General features: G+C 40.3%; 1 protein-coding gene across 3 annotated transcripts in view; it reads left to right on the plus strand.

Moving 5' to 3' along the window:
• The window catches only part of AKAP10 (A-kinase anchoring protein 10), a 52,784-nt gene extending 26,516 nt beyond the window's left edge, over positions 1-26,268 (plus strand). For 2 of the 3 annotated variants that reach the window (XM_068529690.1, XM_068529689.1), the window contains exons 6-15: positions 1,987-2,071; positions 2,885-3,008; positions 4,133-4,269; positions 6,524-6,668; positions 8,425-8,598; positions 13,588-13,697; positions 16,543-16,625; positions 20,926-20,978; positions 21,603-21,698; positions 24,874-26,268. In XM_068529690.1, the coding sequence (XP_068385791.1) occupies positions 1,987-2,071; positions 2,885-3,008; positions 4,133-4,269; positions 6,524-6,668; positions 8,425-8,598; positions 13,588-13,697; positions 16,543-16,625; positions 20,926-20,978; positions 21,603-21,698; positions 24,874-24,879 (1,013 nt within the window). In that variant the 3' untranslated portion in view covers positions 24,880-26,268. The remainder of the gene's footprint in view (positions 1-1,986; positions 2,072-2,884; positions 3,009-4,132; positions 4,270-6,523; positions 6,669-8,424; positions 8,599-13,587; positions 13,698-16,542; positions 16,626-20,925; positions 20,979-21,602; positions 21,699-24,873) is intronic. The other variant, XM_068529691.1, reaches the window with a different exon arrangement.
• Positions 26,269-27,414: the final 1,146 nt, after the last annotated feature.

The raw sequence follows: 27,414 nt of genomic DNA on the forward strand, positions 1-27,414 counted from the left end.
CAACCACTGCGCCACCAGGGAAGCCCTGACTTCATTTTTTTAAAACCTGAATACCTGGGGGAGTATTTGTAAGGTGAAGTCGATGCAGGAGTAATGGCTGACAGGGAACATCAGGAGTTTGGGTTTCAGACATCCAGATGCTGAGCACCAAGTAGGCAGTTGGATGTTAACGTCAGGAGCTTGGGAGAGAGGTCCGGGTTGGAGATGTATGTTTGGAAGTGATCAGCCTGGGGTTGGGTTTAGAGCCATGAAGCTGAGGAGCATCCCTGGGAGGAGTGTGGTGCGTGAGGACGCGAGGTCTGAGGACTGGGTGCTGCGGCAGGTCTGACGTCTGGAAGGAACAGCCAGGAGTGGAGGCCTTCCTGCAGCAGCTGTGTATCAAGAGAGCAGTTTTTTCTGGAAGCCAAGTGAAAAACTCTTTCTGGGAGGAAGGGAGTGCTCAAAGATGGCACGTCGTGCTGATAGGTTAAGTAAGGTGAATACCAGGAATGGGATGGACTGGGCAGTGGTGGGCATCTTAATTACAGTGGACCATTAGGGACAAAACTTAAGTGGAGGCGTCTTAAAAGCAAATAGGAGGAGCGGAGACAGCAAGTATGGCAACTGTTAGAGGCATTTTACTCAAAGGTGAGCTGGCAGGGGGTGTTAGTCAAGGGACAGTGGTTTGGGGTTTTGTTTTTAAGGTGATGTGTCACAGCATGTAAGGTGTATGACAGCATACAAACACACATATATGTATAACATACAAACAGTTCATAGCTGGTGAGAATGAGGCAGTAGGAGGAAGTTGATACAGTAGGGAGGGGGGCAGTTGCTGTAGAAGAGGTGCCTTGAGGAGGTAAGAGAGGATGGGACCCAGTGCTGTTAGAGTTTTCCAGATAGGAGTGAGGACAGTTTGTCTGTAGTAGCAGGAGAGATTGCAGAGGTAGTGATGCTGGTGAGTTGGTAGAGGTGGTGGGAGCGGATGGAATTTGTTTTCTGGTTGCTTGTTTTCCAAGTCATCAGCAAAGAGGATAGAGCAAGAGGCGTTAAGACATCTACAGAGAGAGGAGGTGTGCTGTAATGGACCAGGTAACTGTAGCGTGATCCTTGGGTTTCATTAAAGTCCCACTGAGGTCCTGAACTTTTTCCAGCCATGTTTAAGAGCTAGCTAGTAAACAGCTTTTTGATTTGTTGCAGTTTATTTAGGCAGTTCCTAATTTTAGCCCATCTTATGTTTCAAAATGTCTACCAAATAACATTTTGATAAACAGATAATTCTTTCACAATTCCGTAGTTCCTTAGGTTACAATCCTAGAGATCGAATTGCTGATTGCAAGGGTATGTTCATTTTTAAAGCTTATGCTAGAAACTGCCAGATTGCCCTCCATAAAAAGATACACCCATTTATATGCCCACTAACACAAGTGTCAGTTTTCCCATGCCCTTGCCCAAGCATATGTATCATTAAACAATTAAGCTTATGGATTGTTAAAACAGTTTGGTGCCAAGCTACTAGACAAAAGGTGGTGTGCCTCCTCATTCTAATCTATAATTATATTTACTTGGTTACTAGTGAGCACACATATCTTTTTATATTGGCCATTTTATATTTGTTCTTTAGTGAATTTTTTTTCGTGTCCACTGTCCATTTTTCTCTCAAGACTTTCTTGTTAGTTTGTAAGAGCTCTTGATACATGAATGAAAATAATCTGTCATTCATAAACTGTCATATATGCTGCACATTTTTCCCCCCAGTTTACCCTTTGGTTTTGGGGGTGTTTTAATGTATAGAAATTTATTTTATATTGTTGACTCTTGATTTCTGCTTTTGCATTTATGCTAAGAAAGACCTTCCCTACCTCAAAATCAGCTGTTCACCTGTATTTTGTCTTAATTCCATTTAAAACCTGCTAATCTTTATGCCTTTACAGTTACTTCCTACTTTGATTTACAAATGTGTATAGTTTGGATTTAGAGAAAAATTATTTACCATTTCTTTTACAGCAAAGATTTGTGGAGAAGATGGGCAGGTGGATCCCAACTGTTTTGTCTCAGCACAGTCCATAGTCTTCAGTGCAATGGAGCACGAGTACGTCCATGTCATATTTCCACATTGTGCATTCTTGGGAGTTCGGGTTCAGTCTCACGAGTAACTAAAACCAAACTATCTTTGAGGATTTAAATACTTTGAATGTTTACAGGATCTTATAGACATTCCCTAAGACTATCTTGGGTAATGGTTTCTTTTAAATATAAATTATGTGAGTTCTAAAAATAAAACAGATTTTTATTTTTAATGTTAGTATTTCCTAAGTTAAAAGAATTTATTTTTAATTCCAAAGTCGTTAGAGGTGATTGTGACTGTAGTGTGACATAGTAATTGGTTTATCTGTTTAAACGATGCATGTCTTCAGGTGGATATCCTGATTTGTTAGTGCATGCTTTAAGCTTAATGGATGCCATATTACTAAATCCACATAGATTTGTTTAAACTGCCTCCAAAGTTTTCTTAGATTAATTATTGCTGCATGCCCTCAAAAAAAAATCTCCATATTCATTCTTTCATTTAACATTTATGAAAAGGGTGCTATGCACAGTTTGGATGTAGTGCCTGCTTTGAAGGAAATTGCAGCCTAATAAGAGAAATAGGGCATGTTCTTTGGTTACTGTAATAGGAGGTAGCGTGAGTTAGCTATCAGAGGAGAGCTGCACGTCATTACGAGGTGGGAGAGATTACTTACAGGTTACAGGGAGAGGAATCAGGAAGGCGCCATGGGAAGGGAGGTCACGTTGACCTAGGCCATTAAGATGCAGTAGGCACAGTGGGCAAAGAGTGTGTTCTTCCCAGCTGAGCTCTTTCCTTGGTCGGTCCCTCAAACTTTACCTTTTTGTCCACGTGCAGGCACTTTAGTGAGTTTCTACGAAGTCACCATTTCTGTAAATACCAGATTGAAGTGCTGACCAGTGGAACTGTTTACCTGGCTGACATTCTCTTCTGTGAGTCAGCCCTCTTTTATTTCTCTGAGGTAAAGTCTGCATTTCCTTTCACACTCTGTTAGAGCATTCCAGCCTTTAAGCTGTACATGCTGGGCCCTGTCTATAGAAAATAACATAGAAGAGACAAATCATTTCCAAACTGATCAGGTGGATTTAAGTACTGTGATTACTGTTTTAAGTTGTATCTAATGTCAAGAGTACTTGAATGGCATTAGTCAGATTAAAGAGAACATGAAAATTCACAGTAAAATAACTCTAATTTTGAAAAACCTAATTAAACTACTTATAACAGAATGCAGATTTTTACTTATTTAGAGCTGTTTTAAAACCACGAAATTTGATACTTGATTCCAGTGCATAAGTGTTTGCAGAGCAGACTTCAGAAGAGAGAAGGAAAAGTAGTAAATTTTTTCCTACTGTCTTCATTTTACTTTAGCCACTTGATAGGATTGCCCTTGATAGGACTGAAGCGTTTGCAACAAGCAATGAGTATATTCATCTCTTTGAGGCATACAGTGTAGAGTGATGGGTTTTGTTAGGCTTCAGCAAATGAAATTATTTTGTTGCAAAGCAAATGACTATTAAGTCGAGATAAGAGGATTCCCAGTCTCACAAAGCAGTAACTTAGACTCGCACTTGCATCTTGCCTCTTGACAAGGATACAGTTATTCAGCTGATTTGTGTTTTCACTCCCTCTCTTTGCTTAAGTTTAAGTCAGCATTTGTTCAGGTTGGCATGGCCACGTGGAGTGGTGGGAATGATCAGGTATAAAAGATTTGGTCTGGTTGCTTTACCTTTTGTATGTTTGCCAGCGAGGAACCACTAATCCATCTTTAATTTTTACTCCAGTTCACTAAAGTTTGCATTCAGCTGTGTAGTGGTTGCTTTTTGTTGTTGTTGCTAGTTTTTTTTTTGTTTTTCTCCCCCTAAAAGAATATTTAAAAATTATTCAATCTCAAATGACTGTAAGTTGCAGACTGGCATTAACTGAACAAGTGGATCTGTTTTGGGGTGGGGGGGTTTCTTTTGTGGGTTTTTTTTTTTTTTCCTCTATGTCCTGTATTTTAATAGTTGGGGCTTAGATATAGACGAGAGATAGTGAGAGAAATCTGTGTATAGCCTGATTTTCCTCTTTTGTGTTTTTCCTTCCCAGTACATGGAGAAAGAGGACGCAGTGAATATCCTACAGTTCTGGTTGGCAGCAGACAACTTCCAGTCTCAGCTTGCTGCCAAAAAGGGCCAGTATGACGGACAGGAGGCACAGAACGACGCCATGATTTTATATGACAAGTGAGTCTTAGTGATAGACGTATCCAGCTTTCCGCGAATATTGAGTACTTGATGCGTATTTCAGAAGTCACCTTGGTCTCTTCCGCCAGGGAGCTCACAGGGAGCCGCATAAGAGCTGCCTTTCATTGGTGTGTTCAGAGTAGGGGGTTCTTAGAATAAGTTGCTGGCGGGGCAGGGGGAGGCTTGTGTGTGGCAAGCAGGACGATGTTTGTTGGTGGAGGTCACTGAGGGTTTCACAGAAGGGAGATTTGACTGGCGCCTGAAAAATGGATTGAATTCTGCTAGCGGAGAAGGACACTCTTGGCAGAGTCATCGGTACGAGCAGTGCCATAGAAACTTTGCGTAATTGACACTTGGTCAAGGGAACAGGAGAAGATGAAACTAGCTGGAATCTATTGCAAAGGGTCTTAAATGTCTGTGTGGGGTATACCATGTTTTCTGGTGCAAGTCTGCTCAGCCAGATTAACTACTTGGTGAAGAGTAGTTTTTCATTAGTTTTCACTGAAAATGAGAGGGCAGCACAATCTTAGTGAACAGAATTGAAAACTGTGTCTTGCCCCCCCTTTCATCGAACTTTTCTCGTTCTGTAAAGAAAAGTAATGTGTTATTTGTATCTGTGAGCACTTGCTAAGAAGATAACTTGAGAGGCAGAGAAAAATCCATGGGATATTAGGGTTGGAGGAGAGCTGAGAGCATCTAGGTCAGTGGTTCCCGAACATCGCCGGGCAGGTCCGTGCTCCTGTCGGCATGAGAGTCACCTGGGAGCTTGTCAAAAATAGGTTTCCAATCCTTTTCCCTAAGAGATTCTGATTCAGCAGGTTTGAGGTGTGATCCAGGAATCTGATTCTGACGAATAGCCAGATTAGGGAGCTGGTTTGATTTTCCCATTTTGCAGATGAGGAAACTAAGGCCCACAGGGGTGGTGACTTTCTCCAAGTCACAGGGCAAATTAGTGGCAGAACTTGGATGCAGTTCTAATGTTTGTCCAGTGTTTATTTTTGTGCAATATATTTGTGGGAAAATATTATATAAGAAACATTGTTATATGGATGTTAATGTAGCAAGCATTTCCATTTAGAAATTTGAGGGAATTCCCTGGTGGTCCAGTGGTTAGGACTGCGCACTTTCACTGCCGGGCCCTGGGTTCAATCCCCGGTTGGGGAACTAAGATCCCACAAGCCGCACAACATGGCCCCCCAAAAAAAAAGGTCTGGGGTGCCCCAAAATTCAAATCGTGGAGGAATATTTGCCAACTTAGTTGTTGCAAGATGGGAGACTCACTTTTTGTTAAGAAAATACTGATAGCAAGAAAAAAGAAGAATTTTTTCCTGCCGGAATAGAAGAGCGGCAGTAGTACGGTCCTGGCCGGAGCTCGGTGCCATGCAGAGCAGAGACCTTGTTTTCCCACTGGATCCCATTTTCAAATTGGGAGCCATTTTTAAATGAAAATTACTGTGTGACATCCTCCCGGCACTGTCATTTTACCAGTTCCTGCTTATTTGTTTTTCTATTTTTACTTTTTAATATCATGCCTCATCAGCCTGTCTGTATTTGTTTCATGCACAGGAGTTAGAAGCCACAGAATGCTCAAGAGACAACATATGTGGTTTTCTGCTTTTAATGCCTTTTTTGTATTCAATTTATAACCAGTTTACCAAAACACTAGTTGCTTTATATCCTATGAAGTTAGAAATCTTTGAGTTATCATTGATTACTCCTTTTCCTTTCTACACCAAATCATTAGCAAATCTCGTTGTTCTACCTAAATACATCAAATTCATCCACTTCACCCTCAATGCTATTTTGTTTTGAATTCCTACATGTATATTATGTATGCCACATAGTTATGCTGGTATGTTCTCCTTTGTACCCTGTACAGGGATCTTTTCTGTTCTCTTTCCAGGGGACATGTCCATGTCTTACCCTGTTTTAAATTTGTTTCTTTCTCCCAAGCGCTGAACAGAGCACTAGGTGCCCATTAAATGTGTGCGATTGGTTCCTTTGCCTCAGTTGTAACCTGACCTGGAAAATCTTAAACAAGAACCGAAGACGGTGGCAGGCAGATAGGGAGGGTCACGTTGGCTCAGATATATCTTCGGCGGTGGGAATACAGGTTGCAGCAGGGCTGTCATCAACCCAGCTCTATAGTCCTAGGTCTGCAGGAGCCTCATAGAAGGTTCTCTGGTGTAGGTGCCAGAAGTTGCTTATGATTGCTGTGGAGTTGGGGTTTACTTTGGCTGTCTTTCTACCATAGGTACTTCTCCCTCCAGGCCACACATCCTCTTGGATTCGGTGATGTTGTACGACTGGAAATTGAATCCAACATCTGCAGGGAAGGTGGGCCGCTCCCTAACTGTTTCACCACTCCGTTACGTCAGGCCTGGACAACCATGGAGAAGGTAACCAAAACTTGAAAAGCGTTAAACTACAAGAAGTTTTTAACTGGTGGAACTCAGAAAATAGAACATGGGAAAAAGCAAACAGAAAAGAACAGTGGAAAATTGAAGCAGTGCAGCAGTGATGAGAGCGGGGGCTTTGAGTCTGACTTGGTATGTATCAAACTTAACCTTCATAGGCTGAGTGACCTCAGGCAGCTACTGAAGTCCTTTAATGCCATTTTCCTCCTCTGTGAAATGGGGCTAATACAGACACTTAGAGTTATTTTGAGGATAAAAATGAGGTACTACGTGGAGAGTGCTTATTAGTAACGTAAGCATTAAAAAATGTTAACTGCTATTATTACTGTTATTATAACATCTTTTAGATAATTAATATTGAGCAAAGTTAGCTTAGGGATGATCCAAATATTTCACCAAAACCCTCCAACAGGGGTGGAGCACTAGTTTTCTGTATCATGATCACTTATAGGGTATCACTAATAGCTGCTTAATAAAGTGTTGGGATTTGCGACTCAGTTGTTCTTCTGATGAACTAAAGCAGATTTTACTAGGAATTGCAAGAGCCCAGGATAAGCCCATGAGGTTGTTTTGCTCATATATGTCCTGTGCATCTAGGTGGAAAGGGATTAAGTAAGCACTGCCACATGATACCACACGATACCACACATAAAAACTGAATTTCAGGAAAATGGAAGAGTTACACATAAAAATCAAATCATTGAAAGGCTGGTGGTAAACTGGATAGACTATCGGCTATTGTCCAGGGTTGATAATTTTTTCATGATTAAAATTAAAATTTTCTGATCTTAAAGGAAAAGTTCAAGATATGTATCATATAAAGAATGTAAACTTTCTGGGTAATAAGTTAAAATACAGAGAAAAACTAAATGTAAAAGTATTTCTCACTAACTGTGTATCTAGGGAACTTATACTAATTTTAATTTTTAAGAGTACTATCAAGTAGGTAAATGGGAAAAAGATATGTATGCTTCGTTCCCTAATACCTTGAGTATTTCTCTGCTAGGTATTATTGTTATGGGGTAAGCAAAAAAAAGAAACATAGCTTCTGCCCTCCTGGAGCTCTGTCTATAAGAGCACATATTAAACATAGACGTAAATATTTACAGTTGTGCTAAATGCTGTGAAGGAAAAGTTGGTAATAGGAAATGCCAATAACAAAGATGGGAACTTAACGTCATTAATAATTTTTAAATAGAAATAAAAGCATCCATGTACCATTAGACATTTATTTAACAACTATTTGAAAAGACAGAACCCAGTGTTAGGAAGCCCGTGTCAAAACAGATGCCTTGATAATGCTAGTGATGCATCCTCAACATTTATCAAAGCTAAAATGTTCGTATCATTTAACTTAGTAATCACACTCCTGGTAATTTATCTTAAGGAAATCAGATCGAAAGTGAAAACCAGTATATACACAAAGACTTCAATATTTATAACAAACAAGAAAAATCTAGTTTCAAATTAGATCCCTCCCTGGTATCTAAGAAGTCTAGATAATCAAGTCCATTCAGTAGTTTCATGGCAAGTTTTCTGGGGGAAAAAAATCTATAAATTGTACACATTGTAGTTTCAGTTACAATGTAAACTGTGTACAAAGGGATAATACTTGGAGTGTAAGAGGAGGAGTAAAATCATGTGTGCTAACTGGTAGCATTGAAGGTAAAATTTTGTTGTAAAATAAAGTTTAGTGTATTTGATTTCAACTTTAAAATAAATTGTATCCTCTCTTCAGGTCTTTTTGCCTGGCTTTTTGTCCAGCAACCTTTATTATAAATATTTGAATGATCTCATCCATTCGGTTCGTGGAGACGAGTTCCTGGGAGGAGGTGTCTTGCTGACGGCTCTGGGCTCTGCCGGCCCCACCGAGGATTCCCACCCTGGGGCGGCCGACAGCTCCGCCGTGCAGGTAGTGACCCCTGTGCCCCTGTGCCAGGATTGTTTCGCTCAGATCTTAGCATCAGATCCCGTTTGTAGCTTTTAGGTGGTAGAAGAAACAAAGGAGAGAGAAAATTAGCCTACTTACTATATATGCTAACCAAAGTCTTTGTGATGATTAACAGTGTGTCATATTGTAAGATGTCCTGCTGTTTCATTCAGACCATTATTCTGCTTGACACTGCAGCTCTTGCTTTATTTTTTTATTTTTTAAACATTTATTTATTTACTTACTTACTTATTATGTATGTATGTATGGCTGCATTGGGTCTTTGTTGCTGTGCTCAGGCTTTCTCTAGTTTCAGTGAGCAGGGGCTACTCTTCGCTGCGGTGCATGGACTTCTCATTGCGGTGGCTTCTCTTGTTGCAGAGCATGGGCTCTAGGCGCCCGGGCTTCAGGAGTTGTGGTGCGCAGGCTCAGTAGTTGTGGCGCACGGACCTAGTTGCTCTGTGGCATGTGGGATCTTCCCAGACCAGGGCTTGAACCCGTGTCCCCTGCATTGGCAGGCAGATTCTTAACCACTGCGCCACAAGGGAAGCCCAGCTCTTGCTTTAAATAATCAAATCACATGACATATTTATAGCCTCCGAAAAGCTGTTTGTATAATTATTTGGGAAATCTTAGTAACTAAATTTGGAATGCTTCTTTAGAGAATAATTGAGTGAACTCCTAGATTTATTAATATTTCACTGAAGAGCTTTTGGTTTCATTTTGAACTATAATGCCGTTGTACATTTCCTTAAACTTTTTTTGTTTTTTTGGAGTGCTTTCATATATCAGGCCTTCTCTGACTGTCTGCAAAATCACAGAAAGTGGGTTATGCCCAAGAACAGAGTAAGGAGGTAGTAAAAAGTTAATTGATTTTATTGAAGTCACACAGTAAGTGGCAGAGCCACGAATATATTCTCTGTCTAGTTTCTCACCATAAGTTTAATAATATAGCATAATTATTTTCTCATCACTATTGGCAAATAATTTTTGACCCTGGGCCTTGGATAAATTTTCTTAATTTTTAGGACAGTACAGTTTTATTACCATCAACAAGGCTGTCTGTCCTCAGTACCTTTTCCTCTTATTGAGGTTGCATAGGAGGTAACCTGCTGAGTGTGGTTGCCATTTCGTTTTTTGATACAAGCTGGAATGCTTTGTTTTTATTTAGGCACTTAAAAGGTGTAGGTGCTAACTGTAAAGTGTATTTTTTTACATATTTGGTTGAAGTATAATAACATATACAGAAAACTCTACATTTCATAACTACGTACAGCTCAAAGAATTTCGAAAAGCAGACCTAACCCATGTAACCAGCATCCAGATCAAGAAACAGGATGCGTCACCAGTATGTCAGAAACTCTCGTCCCCCCTTCCGGTCACTATCCTCCTCTTTTCTTTTTTCTCTCTCTTTTTTTTTTTGTAGAGCCTTATTGAGATATAATTCACATACCATACAATTTATCCATTTACACTGTATAATTCAGTGGTTTTTTAGTATATTTATAGAGTTGCTTAACTCTCACCACAATCAATTTTAGAACATTTTTTCACCCAAGAAAGAAACCCTGTATCCTTTAACTATCACCCTCCTAATCCTCTGTCCTCCAGCCCTAGGCTACTGCTAATCTACTTTAACTTTATGTCTCTATAGATTTGCCTATTCCAGACATTTCATATAAGTGGAACCATACGATATGTGATCTTTATGACTAGCTTCTTTCACTTAGCATGTTTTCAAGGTTCATCTATGTTTTTAGCATGTATTAGAACTTTGTTCATTCTTATGGCCAAATAATATTCCACTGTATAGACACACCACAGTTTGTTCATCCATCAGCTCATCGACATTTGGGTTGTTTCCACCTTTTGGCTGTTACGAACAATGCTACTGTACAATTTTTGTGTGGGTTTGGGTTTTCATTCCTCTTGGGTATATACCTAGGAGTAGGATTGCTGGGTTGAATGATATCTGTTTAACTCAGTCTTGATAACTGTTGCTTTGTAATAAGTTTTGAAATCAGGAAGTGAGAGTCCTCCAACTTAGTTCTTCTTTTTCAAGATTGTTTTGACTGTTTGAGGTCCCTTGCAATTCCATGGGAATTTTAGGATCGGCTTGTCAATTTCTACGACAAAGCTAGTCAGGATTCTGATAGGGAGGGAGTACTTTGACTCCATAGATCCATTTGGTGAGGATTGCCATCTTAACAATATTTTGTAGTTTTCAAGTATAATTCTGTATTTCTTTTCTTAAATTTTTTTCTAAATGTTTTATTGTTTTTGATGCTATATTATAAATGTAATTGTTTTCCCAATCTCACATTCAACTTGTTCATCCTGTTTAGAAATACATTTTTTTTTAATTGAGGTAAAATTCACTTAACATAAATTTAAGCATTATAAAGTACACAATTCTGTGACATTAGTATATTCACAGTATTGTGTAGCCATCACCACAACGTTTCATCATCCCAAATGGAAGCCTCGTGTCCATTAAGTAGTTACTCCCCATACCCACCTGTTTTCTTCTAAGAGTTTGGGGCCTTTGATCCATTTTGAGTTAGTTTTATGTATTATGTGAAGTAGGATTCAACTTTATTCTTTTGCATGTGGATATCTGGTTGTCCCAGCACTATTTATTGAAGAAACTACTCTTTCACCATTGAATGATCTTGGCACCCTTGTTGAAAATCATTTGACCTTAGATAGATGGGTTTACTTCTGGACTCTCAGCTCTACTCCATCATCTGTGTGTCTGTACTTAGACCAGTGCTACATTGTTTTGATTACTATGGTTTGCAGGCTCTGTTTTGAAATCGGGAGCTGTGTGTCCTCTGACTTTGTTTTTATTTTTCATTTGCAAGATTGTTTTGGCTATTCGGGTCCCTTGTAATTCCGTGTGAATTTTAGGATCAGCTTTAACATTTTGGTCAGGATTACATTGAATCTGTAGATTCCTTTAGGGAGTATTGCCATCTTAGCAATATTAAGTCTTACAGTCCATGAACATGGAATGTCATTCCATTTATTTAGGCCATCTTTAATTTCTTTCAGCAGTGTTTTGTAGTTTGAAGTGTACAGTTCTTACACCAGAATAAACTGACTCCTGGAGTCAGTTTATCCCTGAGTATTTTATTATTTTCAATGCTATTATAGATAGAAATTGTTTTCTTAATTTCATTTTCTGATTGTTCACTAAGTGTATTTTTGTGTGTGTTTATCTTGTACCTTCAACTTTACTAAATCCATTTGTTAGCTCTAATAGTTTTCTTGTGGATTCTTTAGGATTTTCTATATGTAAGATCATGTCATCTGCGAATAGTAATAGTTTTCTTTCTTATCAACTTTGGATGCCTTTTATTTCCTTTTCTTGGCTAAACTGCTCTGGCTAGAACTTGCAGTATGGAAGTGGTGAAAGAGAGCAATCTTTGTCTTGTTCCTGATTTCTCGGAGAAAGCTTTCAGTTTTTCATCATTTATTGTGATGTGTGGGATTTTCATAAATGCTCTTTATCAAGTTGAGGAAGTTCCCTACTATTCCTAATTTATTGAAAGTTTTTTATCATGAAAGGCTTTTGGATTTTGTCAAATGCTCTTTCTATATCAATTGAGGGGATTATGTGGGTTTTGGGGATTTACTCTGTTGTTACGGTGTATTACATTAATTAATTATCAGGTGTTAAACCAACCTTCCATTCTTGGGATAAATTCCACTTGGTTGTGGTATATAATTATTTTTATATGTTGCTAGTATTTCGTTGAGGATTTTGCGTCTATACTCCTAAGAGATAGTGGTCTGTAGTTTTCTTTACTAGTGATACCTCATTTTGGTATCTTACCTCAGTGACCTCATGGAAGTATTTCTCTCTTCTTTTATTCTGGTGCCTCTTTCTTTTTTTTTTTGGCTGCGTTGGGTCTTTGTTGCTGCGCGCGGGCTCTCTCTAGTTGCGGCGAGCAGGGGCCACTCTTCGTTGCAGTGCGCAGGCTTTCTCATTGCGGTGGCTTCTCTTGTTGCAGAGCACGGGTTCTAGGCGCACGGGCTCAGTACTTGTGGCTCACGGGCTCTAGAGCACAGGCTCAGTAGCTGTGGCGCACGGGCTTAGTTGCTCCGTGGCATGTGGGGTCTTCCCGGACCAGGGCTCAAACCCGTGTCCCCTGCATTGGCAGGCGGATTTCTTAACCACTGCACCACCAGGGAAGCCTCGCCTCTTTCTTTTTAATTATGTGCCCTTCTCAGCATGTGAAGACAGCCCTTTTTACCCCTACTATAGAATGTTCTATAAGTGTCTGTTCAATTATTTTTTTTAATTTAACCTATGCTTTAGTCATGGATGTTAAACGTATTCCTGTCTTTTGTTACTTGAAACAATACTGCACTAAATACTCTTGTGTATAAGTCATTTTGCATAAGTGTGAGTCTGTCTATAATTGAATTTTTAGAAGTGGAATTTCTGGGTCAACCCATGCCTCTGTATTTCACAGAAGTACCAATTCTGACTTGCTTTTTTTTTTTGTGGGCATGAGGAATAGGAGGTAGAATGCTGGTCCTTTTAGAAAGTTTCCTTTATCTTCTCTTTTGTCACATGGCCACACTGAGAATCAAAAGCATTCATGTTTATCCTGTAAAAGTTGGGCTTTACATTTATTAGGCAAGATACATACGCCTGGAAGAATGGGAGTTTTGCACGTTCGGGAACGTAAGCACGTTTGTTGGAACTTCAGTCATTAAGGAAGATAACGTTTGCCACACAGACGCATGTGTTGTACGCTTTAGTATTGTGCTTCCCTCCTGTAGTTATGTTCAAGATGACATTTCAGAATCATTGCTGTTAAGCATCTCATTAGTGACAGGGTTGAGTGAAAAGCGCATGTGTTTGAAACACTGAAGATTTTGTACGAGTCTGTCATTCCAAACCCAGGACTGATTTGACTCCTGAATAACATACTACTAATTTCACAATTTCTGTTGTAGTCTAGTGTGAAAAAAGCCAGTGTTAAAATTCTGAAAAATTTTGATGAAGCGATACTTGTGGATGCTGCAAGTCTGGATCCAGAATCTTTGTATCAACGGACGTATGCAGGGTGAGCATCTTTTTTATTTTTTAATTTAAAAATTGTTTTCTACTCTCTTGAATATACCTGCAGTGCAGTAGAGCATGGTTAAGGGTGAAGGCTCAGGAGTGACTTCCTGAGTTTCAATCTTGGCTCAGCCGCTTATGGTAAGCTACCTAACCTCTTTGTGTCTCAGGTTTTTCATCTGTAAAATGAGGATAATATTCCTGCTTCCTTGGGCTGGTGAGGGGATTAAATGAGATAATACGTGAAAAGCATTTAAAACATTGCCGGATGTCAGTGAGCACTCGGTAAATATCATTGACATCATTATTCTACCACCATATACGACTCTGATGAGTGTCACATTTACATAGTGTGTTTTAGGCTATCTCTTCCACATTTCATTGGATTCATATGTTAGCTATTTCAAAGTCTCTGTCTTAAAACCAAAACTAAACTACAAAGAGGCCGATATCATTTATCATGGACTGTATAACTATTACTGTCATCCCTCAGTAACTGCAGGGGATTGATTCCAGGACCCCCTCGGATACCAAAATCTGAGTATACTCAAGTTCCTTATAGGAAATGGCCTAGTATTTTAAGCCTGTATAAATCATCCCTGGATTGCTTATAATACCTTATAAAATGTCAGTGCTGTGTAGATAGTTGTAAATACAATGTAAATGCTATGTAAATGGTTGGAATGCACAGCAAATTCAAGTTTTGCTTTTTGGAACTTTCTGGCTTTTTTTTCCCTGAAGTTTTCAGTCGGCAGTTGGTTGAGTCTATGGATGTGGAACCCGCAGATACGGAGAACCAACTATACTTGGAAAAATGGAATAAAATGATTCCTTTGTATTTAAGAATTAACTTGGTTGTTCATTTTATCCTGTAACAGAAAGACAGTGATTCCTGTGTTACAGCACTTCTTGATCCTTACCACAGATCAAATCATAAAATCACTTCCTCTTCCCTAAAGATGGCTTGAAAACACAGAAACCTGTGTAAAGACATGATTACTGTACCCCAGTCCTGGCAGTACCATAAAAAGGGGTTTCAACATGTTTAATTGCTTTTACCAGAGAGTAAATTGATATTTGGGAGACCAAGAAGTCTGGAAAATACTTTGAAGTAAATAGAAGGTTATTTTGACCACATTGTCTTCAGCTGTATCAGTGTTGTAGTAATCTTTATTTCTTCTTTTAGGAAATGGTGGACAGTAAGCCTAAATGAGTTAATTCCCAAAGATGATATTTATCCTTAAGGAATGGTTGGTTCATTTATTTCAAACCTGACTTAAGAAAGTCTTATCAATTGCAAGATGTTTTACTTCTATAGTTTTGTGTGTGTGTAAAATAAATATATAAATATATTTTAATTTATAAAATTTAAATTTGTAAAATATATAGTGTGTAATATGCATATTTTTTAATTTATAAAATGGGTCATAAATAGAGAAATAATGATTTTTCTCCATCTTTAGAGATACTTTTCAGTGTTTTAGTTTTATGGTTTTAGCATCTTCCTGAAATTTTTCTAAAGGCAAACAAATTTGTATCAGTTGCTATATTGGCACCCATATATTCATTGATGACTTATTAGGAAGGCTGTCTCTAAAATAAGATTCACTTTGCCAGAAATGAAATAATACATAGGCATAGGATTCTTTTTTCTTCTTTTAACTTTTAATTACAAATATATTAATCTCTTCTTATAAAAATTAAATTTACAGATAAGGCTTATGTGCCCCTTGATTACACACCAATGCTTATTTTCCCCCCTTCCTTCTCAGGATAATCACTGTTACGTTATGCTGTATATTTTTGTTTGCTTATTTTTATGTAACTGATATTACACTCTATGCTGTATCTTGTGCTTTCACTCATAGTGAGTTTGGAGATTTTTCTATGTTAGTCTGTGCATATTTACCTCATTTTTAACTATGTTGTAGTATTCCATAAATAATATTAATTATAGCTCATAACTGTGGCAAAATCTTCCATAATGTGGTATGTTACTATTTGGCTATTTTGGTATTAAATGGGTTATTTAAATTGCTTGCAATTTTACTGTGATACACAGTATAGCAAAGACTTCCTTTTTATATTTCCTTGTACCAAGAAGCAGAGTTAAAATTTTCGTAGCCCTTAACCAGTTTACAGTTTACCTTTAAAAGCATCTGTACATTTTACATTCTTACCAATCATTAATAAAGATACTAATTTTCCCCACATCCTTGTCAACAATAAATAATATCAAACTTGAAATGTTTTACCAATCTGGGTTTGTTGCTTATGAGATTGAGCTTCTTTTGTCATGTTTGTTGGTTGTTCAGGTTTTTCTTCTGTGAATTGACCATCATCTCTTTTTCACATTTTTCTGTTGGGTAATTTCTTAGTGGTTTGTTGGAATTCTGTACGTTTCTGGTTATTAATTATCAGATACTGCATCTATTAAAAATAAGACCTGTCACTGTGTTCTTTGCCTTTTAACTTTGTTTTCTATTACTATAGCTTTATAATGTATATAATTATATTTTTATCTTGTTAGGGCAAGTCTTACCTTTTTGTTTCTTTTACAAAATTATCTTGGCTATGCTTGTGCCTTTTCTGTATGAATTTTAGAACTGTGAATTATCTGTTAACTCATGTTGCATAAACTTTCTGAGGATTTTGAATGGAATTGCATTGAATTAAAGATTGCTTTCTGTGGAGACAGTTCTTTTTGAAATTAGCCCCACTTTGAGTAACATGGGATAGCTATAAATTGTATTTCTAGCTTTCTAGATCTAGATAAGATGCTTAAAAATTAATTTTTTTAAAATTTTAAATTGATTTTTAGAAATTATGTTCTTTTCATACTTATTTAGGAAGATGACATTTGGAAGAGTTAGTGACTTGGGGCAGTTCATCCGAGAATCTGAGCCTGAACCTGATACAAAGAAATCGAAAGGTTTGTGGTGTTTTTATACATTTTATCAAGCCTTTCCTCACATTAGTCATTGACTGTAAGTAAAGGATCCTTGAAGATTTAAACTGTTTGTTTTGCAAAATAACTGCCATCTCTTTGACCTTGTGTTTATAGTCACGAAGGAGTGCGAGGTGCGAGGGCCTCGTGTAATCAGGTCTCAGTACAGTCTCTCTCTGAATCAGAAGTTACTGAACTTGCTTTACCATTACAGAAGGCGCATCTACATGAAAAGATACTCGTCACCTTTTGATTTAAAGGCAAAATACCCAATCCAGGTTGGACTTGAGGTTTATCTTGAGACCCTTTGTTTTACTAAATTTCCTCTAAATCGCTGAAAGTTATTGTGAAATATGTGTGGAAAATATTAATAGGTTGAAATTGAAATCCTTTGTTTAATCAGCAAAAGAGTGCTTGGTTAATTCCAAGAGTTAAACACAGAAATACTCTTTGTGACCGAGCTCCGCTTCCAAACAGTTGGTTTACACAGGAGGATTTAGGAAACCAGTGTGGGTCCATTCAGATAATATCTAGAAAATTTTCAGTGTGATTGGATTGACAGTATTGTCTTGAGTAAGATACTAACTTTTGTTAGAAGAAGATGTTCCATTTTGATAAGTGTGTTTAAAATTAAGAGCTATTGGCAGTCTTCCTATTGAATTGAATAGGACTTCATTTCTATTCTGTTTATCTTATTTTTTAATACACGAATTGTTTAGGTAATGATTTGCACCACTTTTTTTTTAATAGTTAGTAACTTTAGATTTTGTTTGTTTATTTATTTATTTTTGGCTGTGTTGGGTCTTCGTTGCCACGCGGGCTTTCTCTAGTTGCAGCTGGCGGGGGCTACTCTTCGTTGCGGTGTCACGGGCTTCTCATTGTGGTGGCTTCTCTTGTTGCGGAGCACGGGCTCTAGGCGCACAGGCCTCAGTAGTTGTGGCACGTGGGCTTCAGTAGTTGTGGCTCACAGGCTCAGTAGTTGTGGCTCACGGGCCCTAGAGTGCAGGCTCAGTAGTTGTGGCTCACGGGCTTAGTTGCTCCGCGGCGTGTGGGATCTTCCCAGACCAGGGCTTGAACCCGTGTCTCCTGCACTGGTGGATTCTTAACCACTGCGCCACCAGGGAAGCCCGGCACCACTTTTATGTTGATGAGTAATCTACTTTGGGGTCAGATATAAATTAACAGAGTAAGCAAAAAGTGCAACAATTGTTGAAATAATTTAAACCGGAAAAGGGCCTGTTGACCTATTTGTCTTTATAAGTTTATGCAAAATATTGATTTTATTTCCTATTTAGCCAGAGAAGTCTGAGGTACACAGTTGGGAAAGTGTGAAGACCGAAGGACGTCTGCACAGCTCATTCTGCAAATAATTACTGAGTGCTTCCGTGCACTCAGACTCACGGGGCAGTTAGAAGATACAGAGCCTGTTGTTAAGAAACTTACAGTCCGGTGGTGTCTTTTATTGGGTAGAAGCTGGATACTAGGAAGAGGTCAGTGGTGGCCTAGGTGCAAGGAAAATGCTGGACCACCTCTGGAGGTATCGGTCAGGAAGGACTCCACTGTCACCAGGTAGCTTCTGTCAGAGAGGGCAATGGGGTCTCCAGTAATAACAGAGTCTCTGAGCTGTTTGGGTTTTTTCTGGAGCTGGTCTTACTCCTTTGACAGCTCATGAAGACGTGCTGCTGCTCCAGAGGATAGGTGTTGGGTGTTTGCAGTTTATACGAATTAAGATGTATTAAAGATATATGAGTAAAGATGAAGATCAGGCGTACACAACGCTTTTCCCCAGATCACTGTCTCTGCTTATCCTATGCATTCAGTCTCTTCACGTTACTCATGTGTTCATTCATTCTAACATTCGAGTGCCTGCTATATGCATCTACTGCTCTAAATACTGGGAAGAAAATAAGGTTCCTGCCCTCATGGAACTACCATTATAGTGGAGGGACAGTAAACAGATAAATACAGTGTGTGTGTGTCTGTCTGTCTGTCTGTGTTTATACACAGACATGTAAGCAGAGTGAGGGACTGGAGGGGTGGTGGGTAGTGCTGTCTTAGAAGTGGTTGTCAGGAAAGGGCTCACTGAGGAAGCAGCATTTTGAGTAGACGCCTGAGCAGAATGGGGGGCTAAGCCCTGGCTCATTCGAATCTTAGATGATAACGTCTGTGGGTACCGCCTCCTTGTTCTACAGGTGAAGAAGTTGGGGGTCAGGGAAAATGTGACCTGTCAGGGATCACAGCAGGCGGAGCGCAGCCTCGCGCTTTGGTTCAGAATACCGCGTTGACGGCGGTCGTTTGCAGCTCAGCTCTGCTTCCTCCCCCTTCCTCTCCTTGCTGAGGGCAGCTGCAAAGAACGTTTGTCGTTAACCGACCTGTAGTTTCATTTTGGATTTTAAAGCTCTGACAGTAGAGCACAGAAGAAAGGGCTCCGTTTTGGGGCAGCTGTATCTCAGAAGCTTCTGAGACTATGAGAACTTTGCTTTCAGGGCAAGCAAGGTAATTTTAAAAGTTACCTTCAAATCATCTAGGAGAAAGTGTAACAAGAAGGCATCGTAGAGGATGTTGTGAGAAGGTGGTCCCTGCAGTGGCAGCCTCCTCGTGCCCCGGTGCAGCGGTGGGAGATAGAGCCGCGTGTACACTGTGAAAGCCCGCGCGCGTCAAACTAAGAAGCCTGCGGTACTGTCTGTTGAGCACCAGAGATTTCTAAGCAGCGTGCAGTGAGATGCATTTTTCTGGCCGTAGTCTGCGAGTGAATTGGAGTTGGGGAGAGAGTGGTATCAGAGATTCAGGTAGTATATATTTGCTAGGAGTGTAGATAGAAGAAAAAGAGGATCCGAGGATAGATAGTGGTAGCAGGAGTTAGAAGGTCAGATTTATAAGACCTCCAAGGGGGAATTCAGGAGACTACATCCAAGGGGGAATTTGGTGACAGATTTCATAGGGAGAGCAGATGAGGAAGGCAGATGAGTTTTCTCATATGGGTTCTCTAGATGAAGCATTATGATGTTAATTTTTAATAGAGGATTAAATTAATTTCTGAGATAGAGGCTACAAGAAAAAGGGTACATGGGAGATAGAAGAGCTCGACTCGGAACATGTTATGTTTGAGATGCCTTAGGACAGTTTGTAAGTATTGGTTTGACACCCAATGACACGTTTTTGAGTTATTTGCATTTTGAAGGAAGTTAAAGCCGCAGGAGGGGATGAGATGCCCCAGAGAGAAAGTGCTGAAGGGAGTGGAATCCTGATGAAGGAGTCAAAGACAGGGCATTAGAAGAGGAGGAGGGAGCGTTAACAAGTAGGAGGAGGCTGCCGACAGGGTGACTGCGGGGAGCCCGAGGACAGAGCAGTGCGGCGGGGGCGAGACTGCAGGCAGAGCATGTAGTGTTGTGGCCCTGCTGGCTCTGCTTGGCTGTAAAATTTAACTAGATCAGTGTTCAGACTTTCAGCTAATAATACAAAATATTAAGGGAAGAGGATCCAGGGTTTGTTTTCTTTTCATGAGTGCTGCAGTTTACTATAGAGTATCCCAGTCATTGAACTAATCAGGATCTTGCCTAAGAGATAATCTACCAGCCACTTGGTTTAAGGCAAAGTTAGGATGTGAGCCTATATGTATTAATGAAAGGATAAGCTGTGTATTTAATACCTGGAAATAGAGGCTAACCTACGTCCTTGGCGACTCCTCAGCATCTAGAGTACAGATGGAGATAGGCTTGTGTGTCTCCTGGGAAGCTGAGGTGTATTATGGCCTGGACAGAGCATGGCTGTTTAAAACTCTGATCCTACCCAGCAAATTAACACAGACCGGAGATCCAGCCTGTAGCAGCATAATCTGCACTGGAAGCCCTTTTGTATAGGAGCTGATCTGAAAGATTTACATACATGACACCTCCTGATGTATTGCTAGATTCTTATCTCAAGACCAGATCCTGGTCATGGTTTTATTTGCTCTTTGAATGTTTACTGCAGAGTTAACACTAGATGATAGTTTCTTTCATCAAGTGAGGAGAATAGAAGAAAAATCTAGAGCTCTAAAACAGCTTTTCAAAGTTTTTCAAACCGTAATATTTGCAAGTTAAATACTCTGTTATGGAGCCAGTATCATTAGTTTTTATTAATGGTAATATTCCTTAATTTGGGGGTGAGGTTGTACCCCCAAAATAGTATCTTTTAAAAAAAGAATATCTTTTAAAAGCTGGGAAATAGATGTTTAAGTAAGAGCATTTTTTTTAATGTAAAATTATGCATGAGGTCTACATTCAACTTTGGCTTTGTTTACTAGGATCCATGTTCTCTCAAGCTATGAAGAAATGGGTCCAAGGAAATACTGATGAGGTAAATTCTGCTTTTAGTGTAAAAAGATTCCTGTTTATAAGGGGCACTTAACTCTAAGCAAGGTTTCGAGTTTTCTCTTTCCTTAGTTCTCTTGCTTAAGCAGCATGGTACATCACTGCTTCCTCATCTACGAGGTAACAGGAAAGGGGTGGGCCCTTCCTAGCATCTCACAGTTGCCTGGTAGAGGCAGTGGAGGTATCCTCCGTCCAGAGACTCTGGCCACTGAAAAATAGCCAAGCAGCCAGGTTTCCATTAATCAGCAGGCACCAGTAATCGGTGTAGAAACAAAAGCTCAAACGTTTCCTTCCTCACTGTCAGTTATACTTTCAGAAGTAGAGACTTGCTTTTTTGAATAGTTAAGTACATTGAAAGATGAGAGTGGAAAAAGAAAGACGTTTTGTTTTGACCGCCTAACATGAAAATAGTCGTGATGTCGGATAGACAGTGAAGAGCATGTTGATATATCACAACCAGAGGGCGGCCCGGGTCCTTTCATGCGTGGGAACGTGCTTCCTCCCAAGTACATAGAAATGCTATGCATATACAGCTGTGTTTAGAACATTAATAATGTTTGCTGATTCTTCTAGCGAATAACCATTATCAACAGTTTAATTACTTTTATAGGCCCAGGAAGAGCTAGCTTGGAAGATTGCTAAAATGATAGTCAGTGATGTTATGCAGCAGGCACAGTGTGATCAGCCGTTAGAGAAGTCCACAAAGGTAAGGATGACTTGTGTTCTGATCTAGCGTGTGTGAAACTGAAGAGAATTAGATCCCAGAGATAAAAATACTTAAAAGGACGTAAGGGAGCTTCTGCTTCTGCCATGGAAGGATTAACTGCTATAGGAATTGCCCTCTCATTGTAAACAACTAGAAAACTGACAAACTAAACGAAACAGCTATTTCCAGATATCAGACAACAGGCAGTAGAGGGCTTTAGTCCTTGAAAGGAAGGTAACATTGAGGTGATCCCTAGCTCACTTCCCAGAAGCAGTTTCCAAAGTGTAGGGAGGACAAACTGTAAGCTTTCAATGAATTTTAAAGGATTGAAAGCATACAGTTTGTTCTCTGACCATAAGGGAATTAAACAAGAAATCAGTAGCAGAAAGATATGTGGAGGGAATTCCCTGGCTGTCCTGTGGTTAGGACTCTGGGCTTTCACTGCTGAGGGCCTGGGTTCAATCCCTGGTTGGGGAACTAGGATCTCACAAGCTGTGTGGCACAGCCAAAAAAAAAAAGAGAGAGAAAGAAGGATACGTGGAAAATCCCCAAATATTTTGAAATTAAACAACATACTTCTGAGTAACCCATTAGTCAAAGAAGAAATCAAAAGGAATATTAGAAAATATTTTGGACTGAAAACACGACATAGTAGAATCTGCCCTCCCTATTCGTGGGCTCCACATCTGAAGGTTTCACATCCATGGATTCAACCAGCCACGAATCAAAAATATATCTAAAAAAAAAAAAAAAAAAAAAATTTCCGTAAAGTTCCAAAAAGCAGAACTTGAATTTGCCGTGGCCTGGCAACTATTTACGTAGCATTGGCATTGTATTAGGTATTATAAGTAAGCTAGAGGTGATTTCAGATACACAGGATGAAGTGTGTAGGTTATATGCAAATACCGTGCCATTTTATGTAAGGCACTTGAGCATTCTCGGATTTCGGTATCTGCAGGGGTCCTGGAACCAATCCCCCACCATTACTAAGGGGCAACTATATTGGCGGGATACTGCTAAAGCAGTTCTTATAGGCGAATTTATAGCGTTAAATATTTATATCAGACAAGAGGAAAAGTCACAGTCTTCTATCTTAAGAAACTAGAAAATGAGTAAATGAAACCCAAAGAAAGCAGAAAGAAGGAAGTAATAAAGATAAAAGTGAATATCAATTACTTTTTTTTTTTGGATCTACTAAGTCGGTTACACTCTTCCATTTTGTCGTTGCCTGTTCTCTCACTTTTCCCTTTCTTGTGACTTTGGTTGTTTTGTTTGGGGTATTTTTTAAGTACTACTTTAGGAAGGAGTGAGTTGAATGGGTGTGATCCATCTTCCATCTTTACCTGGAGGTCACCGGCAGTAAATCATTAGGAAATCCTGACTTGCCCCCCACCGAGTACTCTGTTTTCCTGTGGCTTCACCAGCTGTGCCCACAAGAGCCACACAAATAAGCCAGCAGATTGGAGGCGGCCACTTAGCACCCCCAGTTATCTCTTCAGGCAAAGACCCCCAAGTTCCTCCACCAGCTTTGCTTTCTGTAACCTGAGTTGACTCGCAAAGACTTCATGTGATAGGCGAACCTCTGCTCAGACTCTTTGTGAAGGTGTTAAACTACTCTTCTGTCGTCTGGTCTGCATTAGCAGGAGTTGGGAACACTATGTTTTAGTTACCTGTGTTAGTTACCTATGTTCAGACGGAGGCGTGAACTTAGATTTGGGTCCAGCATCACCTTTCCTTGCTAACTTTGTAGCCAACTTTTTACTCTGTTATTACCAGAGCTTGGTTTAATTTTGAACTTTTCACTGAGCTGATTCATACCAAAGCTCTGTTTACTTTTGCAGACTCCATCCTCTTTTCTATGTAAAGGTGATAATTTTTGCCTATATTCACTGGCTCAGTCAAACCCAGAATAGCAAATAACATGATGAAGGTGTATAAAGAAGTGCAAGGTAGTTATTTTTGTGATTCCCCGTTATCATGTTGATGATCAAATATTTGACAATATGAAAATGTTCTTTAGAAACCATTTTGGAAAGCAGATGTTTAAACTTAAGGCTTTTCATTGGAGTTGTGTGTTCAGATTTTATTGCCATATGCTTTTCATTTCTAAGATACACAGATATATTTTGCTTTGAACCTTGCTAGACCTTCTCTTTGGCTGGCCAAGATGACTGTCCTGTCTGTCCTTTAGGAATCAGCAGTGTATTGGTATGGAAAACGCAGTAGGCTGGCAGACCTCATTGAGTCCGTTTCTAGTCAGTATGTGTGACCTTTTGCAAGTTAATTTTCTCCGGTCCCTTCATTTCCTTATCAGTAGATCAGAGAAATTGGACAAGAAAATCTCGTAAGATCCCCTGTAATTCTCATTCCATGAATGTGTGAATGTGAGAAGTCCTGCACCCACAAAGGAGTACCCAACCCCTCTTTAACCCCTGTGGATACCTCTCTGCTTTGAATCGCCTACTCTACGTTTGTCTATAGAAAGCACTTGGGCATTTAACGTAAATGACCTGACAGCATTACTGAATTGTTTCATGTGTTTATGTCCCATCTCACAAATAGCAGGGACCACGTCTTCTGTGATGTTTGTTTCCTCCCCAGTGCAGTGAAAAAGAGGACTCAGCCTCAGAAGCTTGGTCTTAGGAGGCCAGAAGATCAAAGCTCTCTGTTTTCTTTCTAAAGGCTTTGGCGCATTCCATATTATGGCTCTGTCTTCATCTAATGAATCCCCTGTGGATGGTCACTTAGGTCGTTTGGGATCGTTCCCTGTTACAAACAATACTTTGATGAATGTGTATGTAAGTCTTTGCCCTCTCTTATGAGTATGCTTTAGAGTTAATTCCTAGAAGCAGAATTATCTGTCAAAAAGTAGATATTTCGTTCTAATATCTGTTGCCAAAACGGAAAGATAAAAGCAAGTCTGGGTGCCAGTCCTCGTTATATAACCTTCAGGTGGGTTGCTTGGCCTCCTTAGGCTTCCATTCACTCAGCTGTAAATGAAGATAATTAGGGCTATTTACCTCCCATGATTGTAGTCAGGTCCTGGCTGTCATGAGCGCTGGTATGTAGTAGGCGCTCACTAAGTGTTGGTGCCCTTCTTCCTTAATCTGTGATGGTAGTGTGTCACTGGTTGTAGAAATGTACCTTACCTTTTTCTTTTCCTTTCTTTCATCAGCTATGACTCAAGACCTGAGATAAAGGAAATCTGCTTTTGGAGAATAAGAGAACTTTTTTCCTTTGGTTGGATTCTTCCCCACAGCCAGTGAAAACAGAGCACTGTACTTCTTCTCACTGTTGTTCCCAAGAAAGAATGGCAGACAATCCTAGACTTCCACCGTCGGCAGAGTGTCGCGTAGACACGTCTGCACACGATGATCACGCAGTGAAAGTCGTAGAGACAGAGTGGTGGTGTTTACATTACTAGAGAATTACTAGTTTTCCAATGGCAATAACCCACGTGTGGAAGAGTTAGTCCACTGGGATAGGCGGGGGCCACACGCCATGGGAGACGCAGAGGCGTAGGGCCAGTATTTGATGCACCTCCCGTGGCGGTGACCCACCCCAGCAGCATCAGACGGCGGGTACCAGAGGGGCTTCGCTTGGTCTCCTGAGCAGGCAGGGGAGTCGGCCCCTCGGGAGCCAGGCGGTGTGGTGCCAGCAGGTGGCTTTTCTTCCAGGGAGCGGGGTCTGCACAGAGGCGTTAATTTGGAAGTGGGTCAAGTCTTGGTGACGTTGTCCTCCCCTCTGGTGACAGTGTGTGGTGTTCACGTTGTAATTGCTCCTGAGACGCAGTACTCTTAAAACCAGCTCCCCCGCGGCCGGAAGGGCGAGCCTCTGCGCCGCAAGTGGTAGGACTTGCTCCTCCGAGATTCTGGGCTCCGGTGACGTCACCTCCCCTCAGAGTACTTGTGGAAAGGGATGTGCAACAGCCATCACTCCAGTTTTCCCCTGTGGCTCCTTGAACAAAATGTTTATTCCCAGATGGTAGAGTTTTTAAAGAAGGTGGGCGGGCAGGCGTGGGGACAGAGAGGCACTCAGTTCTGACTCTCTCCTCTTCTTTGCTCTGCGCTGGGAAGTGTGCAGGTTGTTGGCCTTTTTCTTCTGTCTGTGGGGTAACGAGAGGCCCCTCCCTGCACTTCCACTCGGTCGGCTTCGGGGTCTGGACCTCGCTGCCATGGGCGGGGCCGCCCCGTCGGCCGCACACTCCATGCCGGCGGTGCCAGCGCTGCCTCACCACACGGACTGTCGGAGGGAAGGAACGTTCTCTTAGGTGTTACTGCTTTTGCTCAGACTTTGCAAAAAATACATATATACACATATGAATATATAATTATTAATCACCTCTGTCCTTGAGAAAGTCTTGAATGAATAGAGAATTTATTCCACTGCAATATTTGGTTGTATAGACGCGCACTGTTTCATCAACAGAAGAAGCAGAAAGGCTGTGTATGAGTTTTTGGTACTATGTACCACCTCTGTTATTCTTCTAAAGTGAAGTATTCATGTACTTAAACCATATTCTATTTAATTGTGTTTGATTTTAAAATATATATATGAATTATATTTAAAATTGTGTCAACTTTCTGCTTTCAGGGCATTTATGGCTCCTCTGTTGAGATGTGTTGATTCTTCCCAGTATTTCCATTTGCTTTTCCAGAACCCAGAACATGAGCCACTCCTGGACTCAGCCTTGTGTTTGGAGCATATGGCATAGACCTGAGGTGTTATTAGATGCATATGCTGTGATTGACTCACTTTGTTCTTTTAACAGAATATTTCCATCCGTTTCACTTTGCTTCAACCTTTAAATAACAGAAAAGCAACGTAAAGGTCATAGAATAAACTGTGGTTTTGGGTGACTCTTGCTGCCTCTGCATGGTTTGGAATAACATTTTCTGTAAGACTCTAGGCTATTTAAACTAGTGCTTTCAGTTAAGATACTGTCCAGTCATGTCTTTGTGTGCGTTGTGTGCTTCTGAGCTAGAGATGTCAGTAGGTGTAAGGTTCTTATAAGGAAAAGAATAGCAAGTTGGAGACGGGGTTACTTTTTCTGCCCCGCCCACTGTAGGACACAAGCAAAGTGTGGCCTGAGACTGGTAGCCAGACGAGACGTATGCTCTCACGGAGCTCCTTGCGCTTATTTTCAGATTAGGATTGGAATCATCTGACCTCGAGTGCCAGGCTCTGTGTGGTGTGCCCACAAAATAGGATTCCCTGACAGGGTTTTTATAGGTTCAGTGAATCAACTGAACATCCTGCTTTATCATGATGTTGACATCAATGCAAATTGTTAAAAAAAAAAAAAAAAAAAAAAAGATGTTAGTGAAAAGGGGTACCTTTTGTAACTGGGCGTGTCTTCATCACTCATGTAAGATGTGATGAAAATTTAAAAAACAAGCATCAACCAAGCCCAGTGAAGAGCAATAAAACAGGGAGCAACTTTCTGTGACCTTCTCTACTTGGGTTTCGGGGTTCAGTAGAACTTCGTAAAATGTACGTAATTTACGTTTCTGAAGCTTTGGCTAGTGCAGTAAGAATTTGGAGGGGAAGGTCGCTCTGAATAGAAAAGTACAGACGTCTTTGTTGTTTTAAGTACTGATAGCTGAGCACTGCTGAAGCGGCGGGTGGGCGCCTCTCTCCTTACCGTGCCGTGGGGCCTGTTTGTACACAAGGACCTCGTCCCTCCCCTCCCCCGCACACCCGTTGATCGGACCGG

This window comes from Eschrichtius robustus, chromosome 20 (assembly GCF_028021215.1).
Source record: "Eschrichtius robustus isolate mEscRob2 chromosome 20, mEscRob2.pri, whole genome shotgun sequence".
NCBI classification, from domain to species: domain Eukaryota; kingdom Metazoa; phylum Chordata; class Mammalia; order Artiodactyla; family Eschrichtiidae; genus Eschrichtius; species Eschrichtius robustus.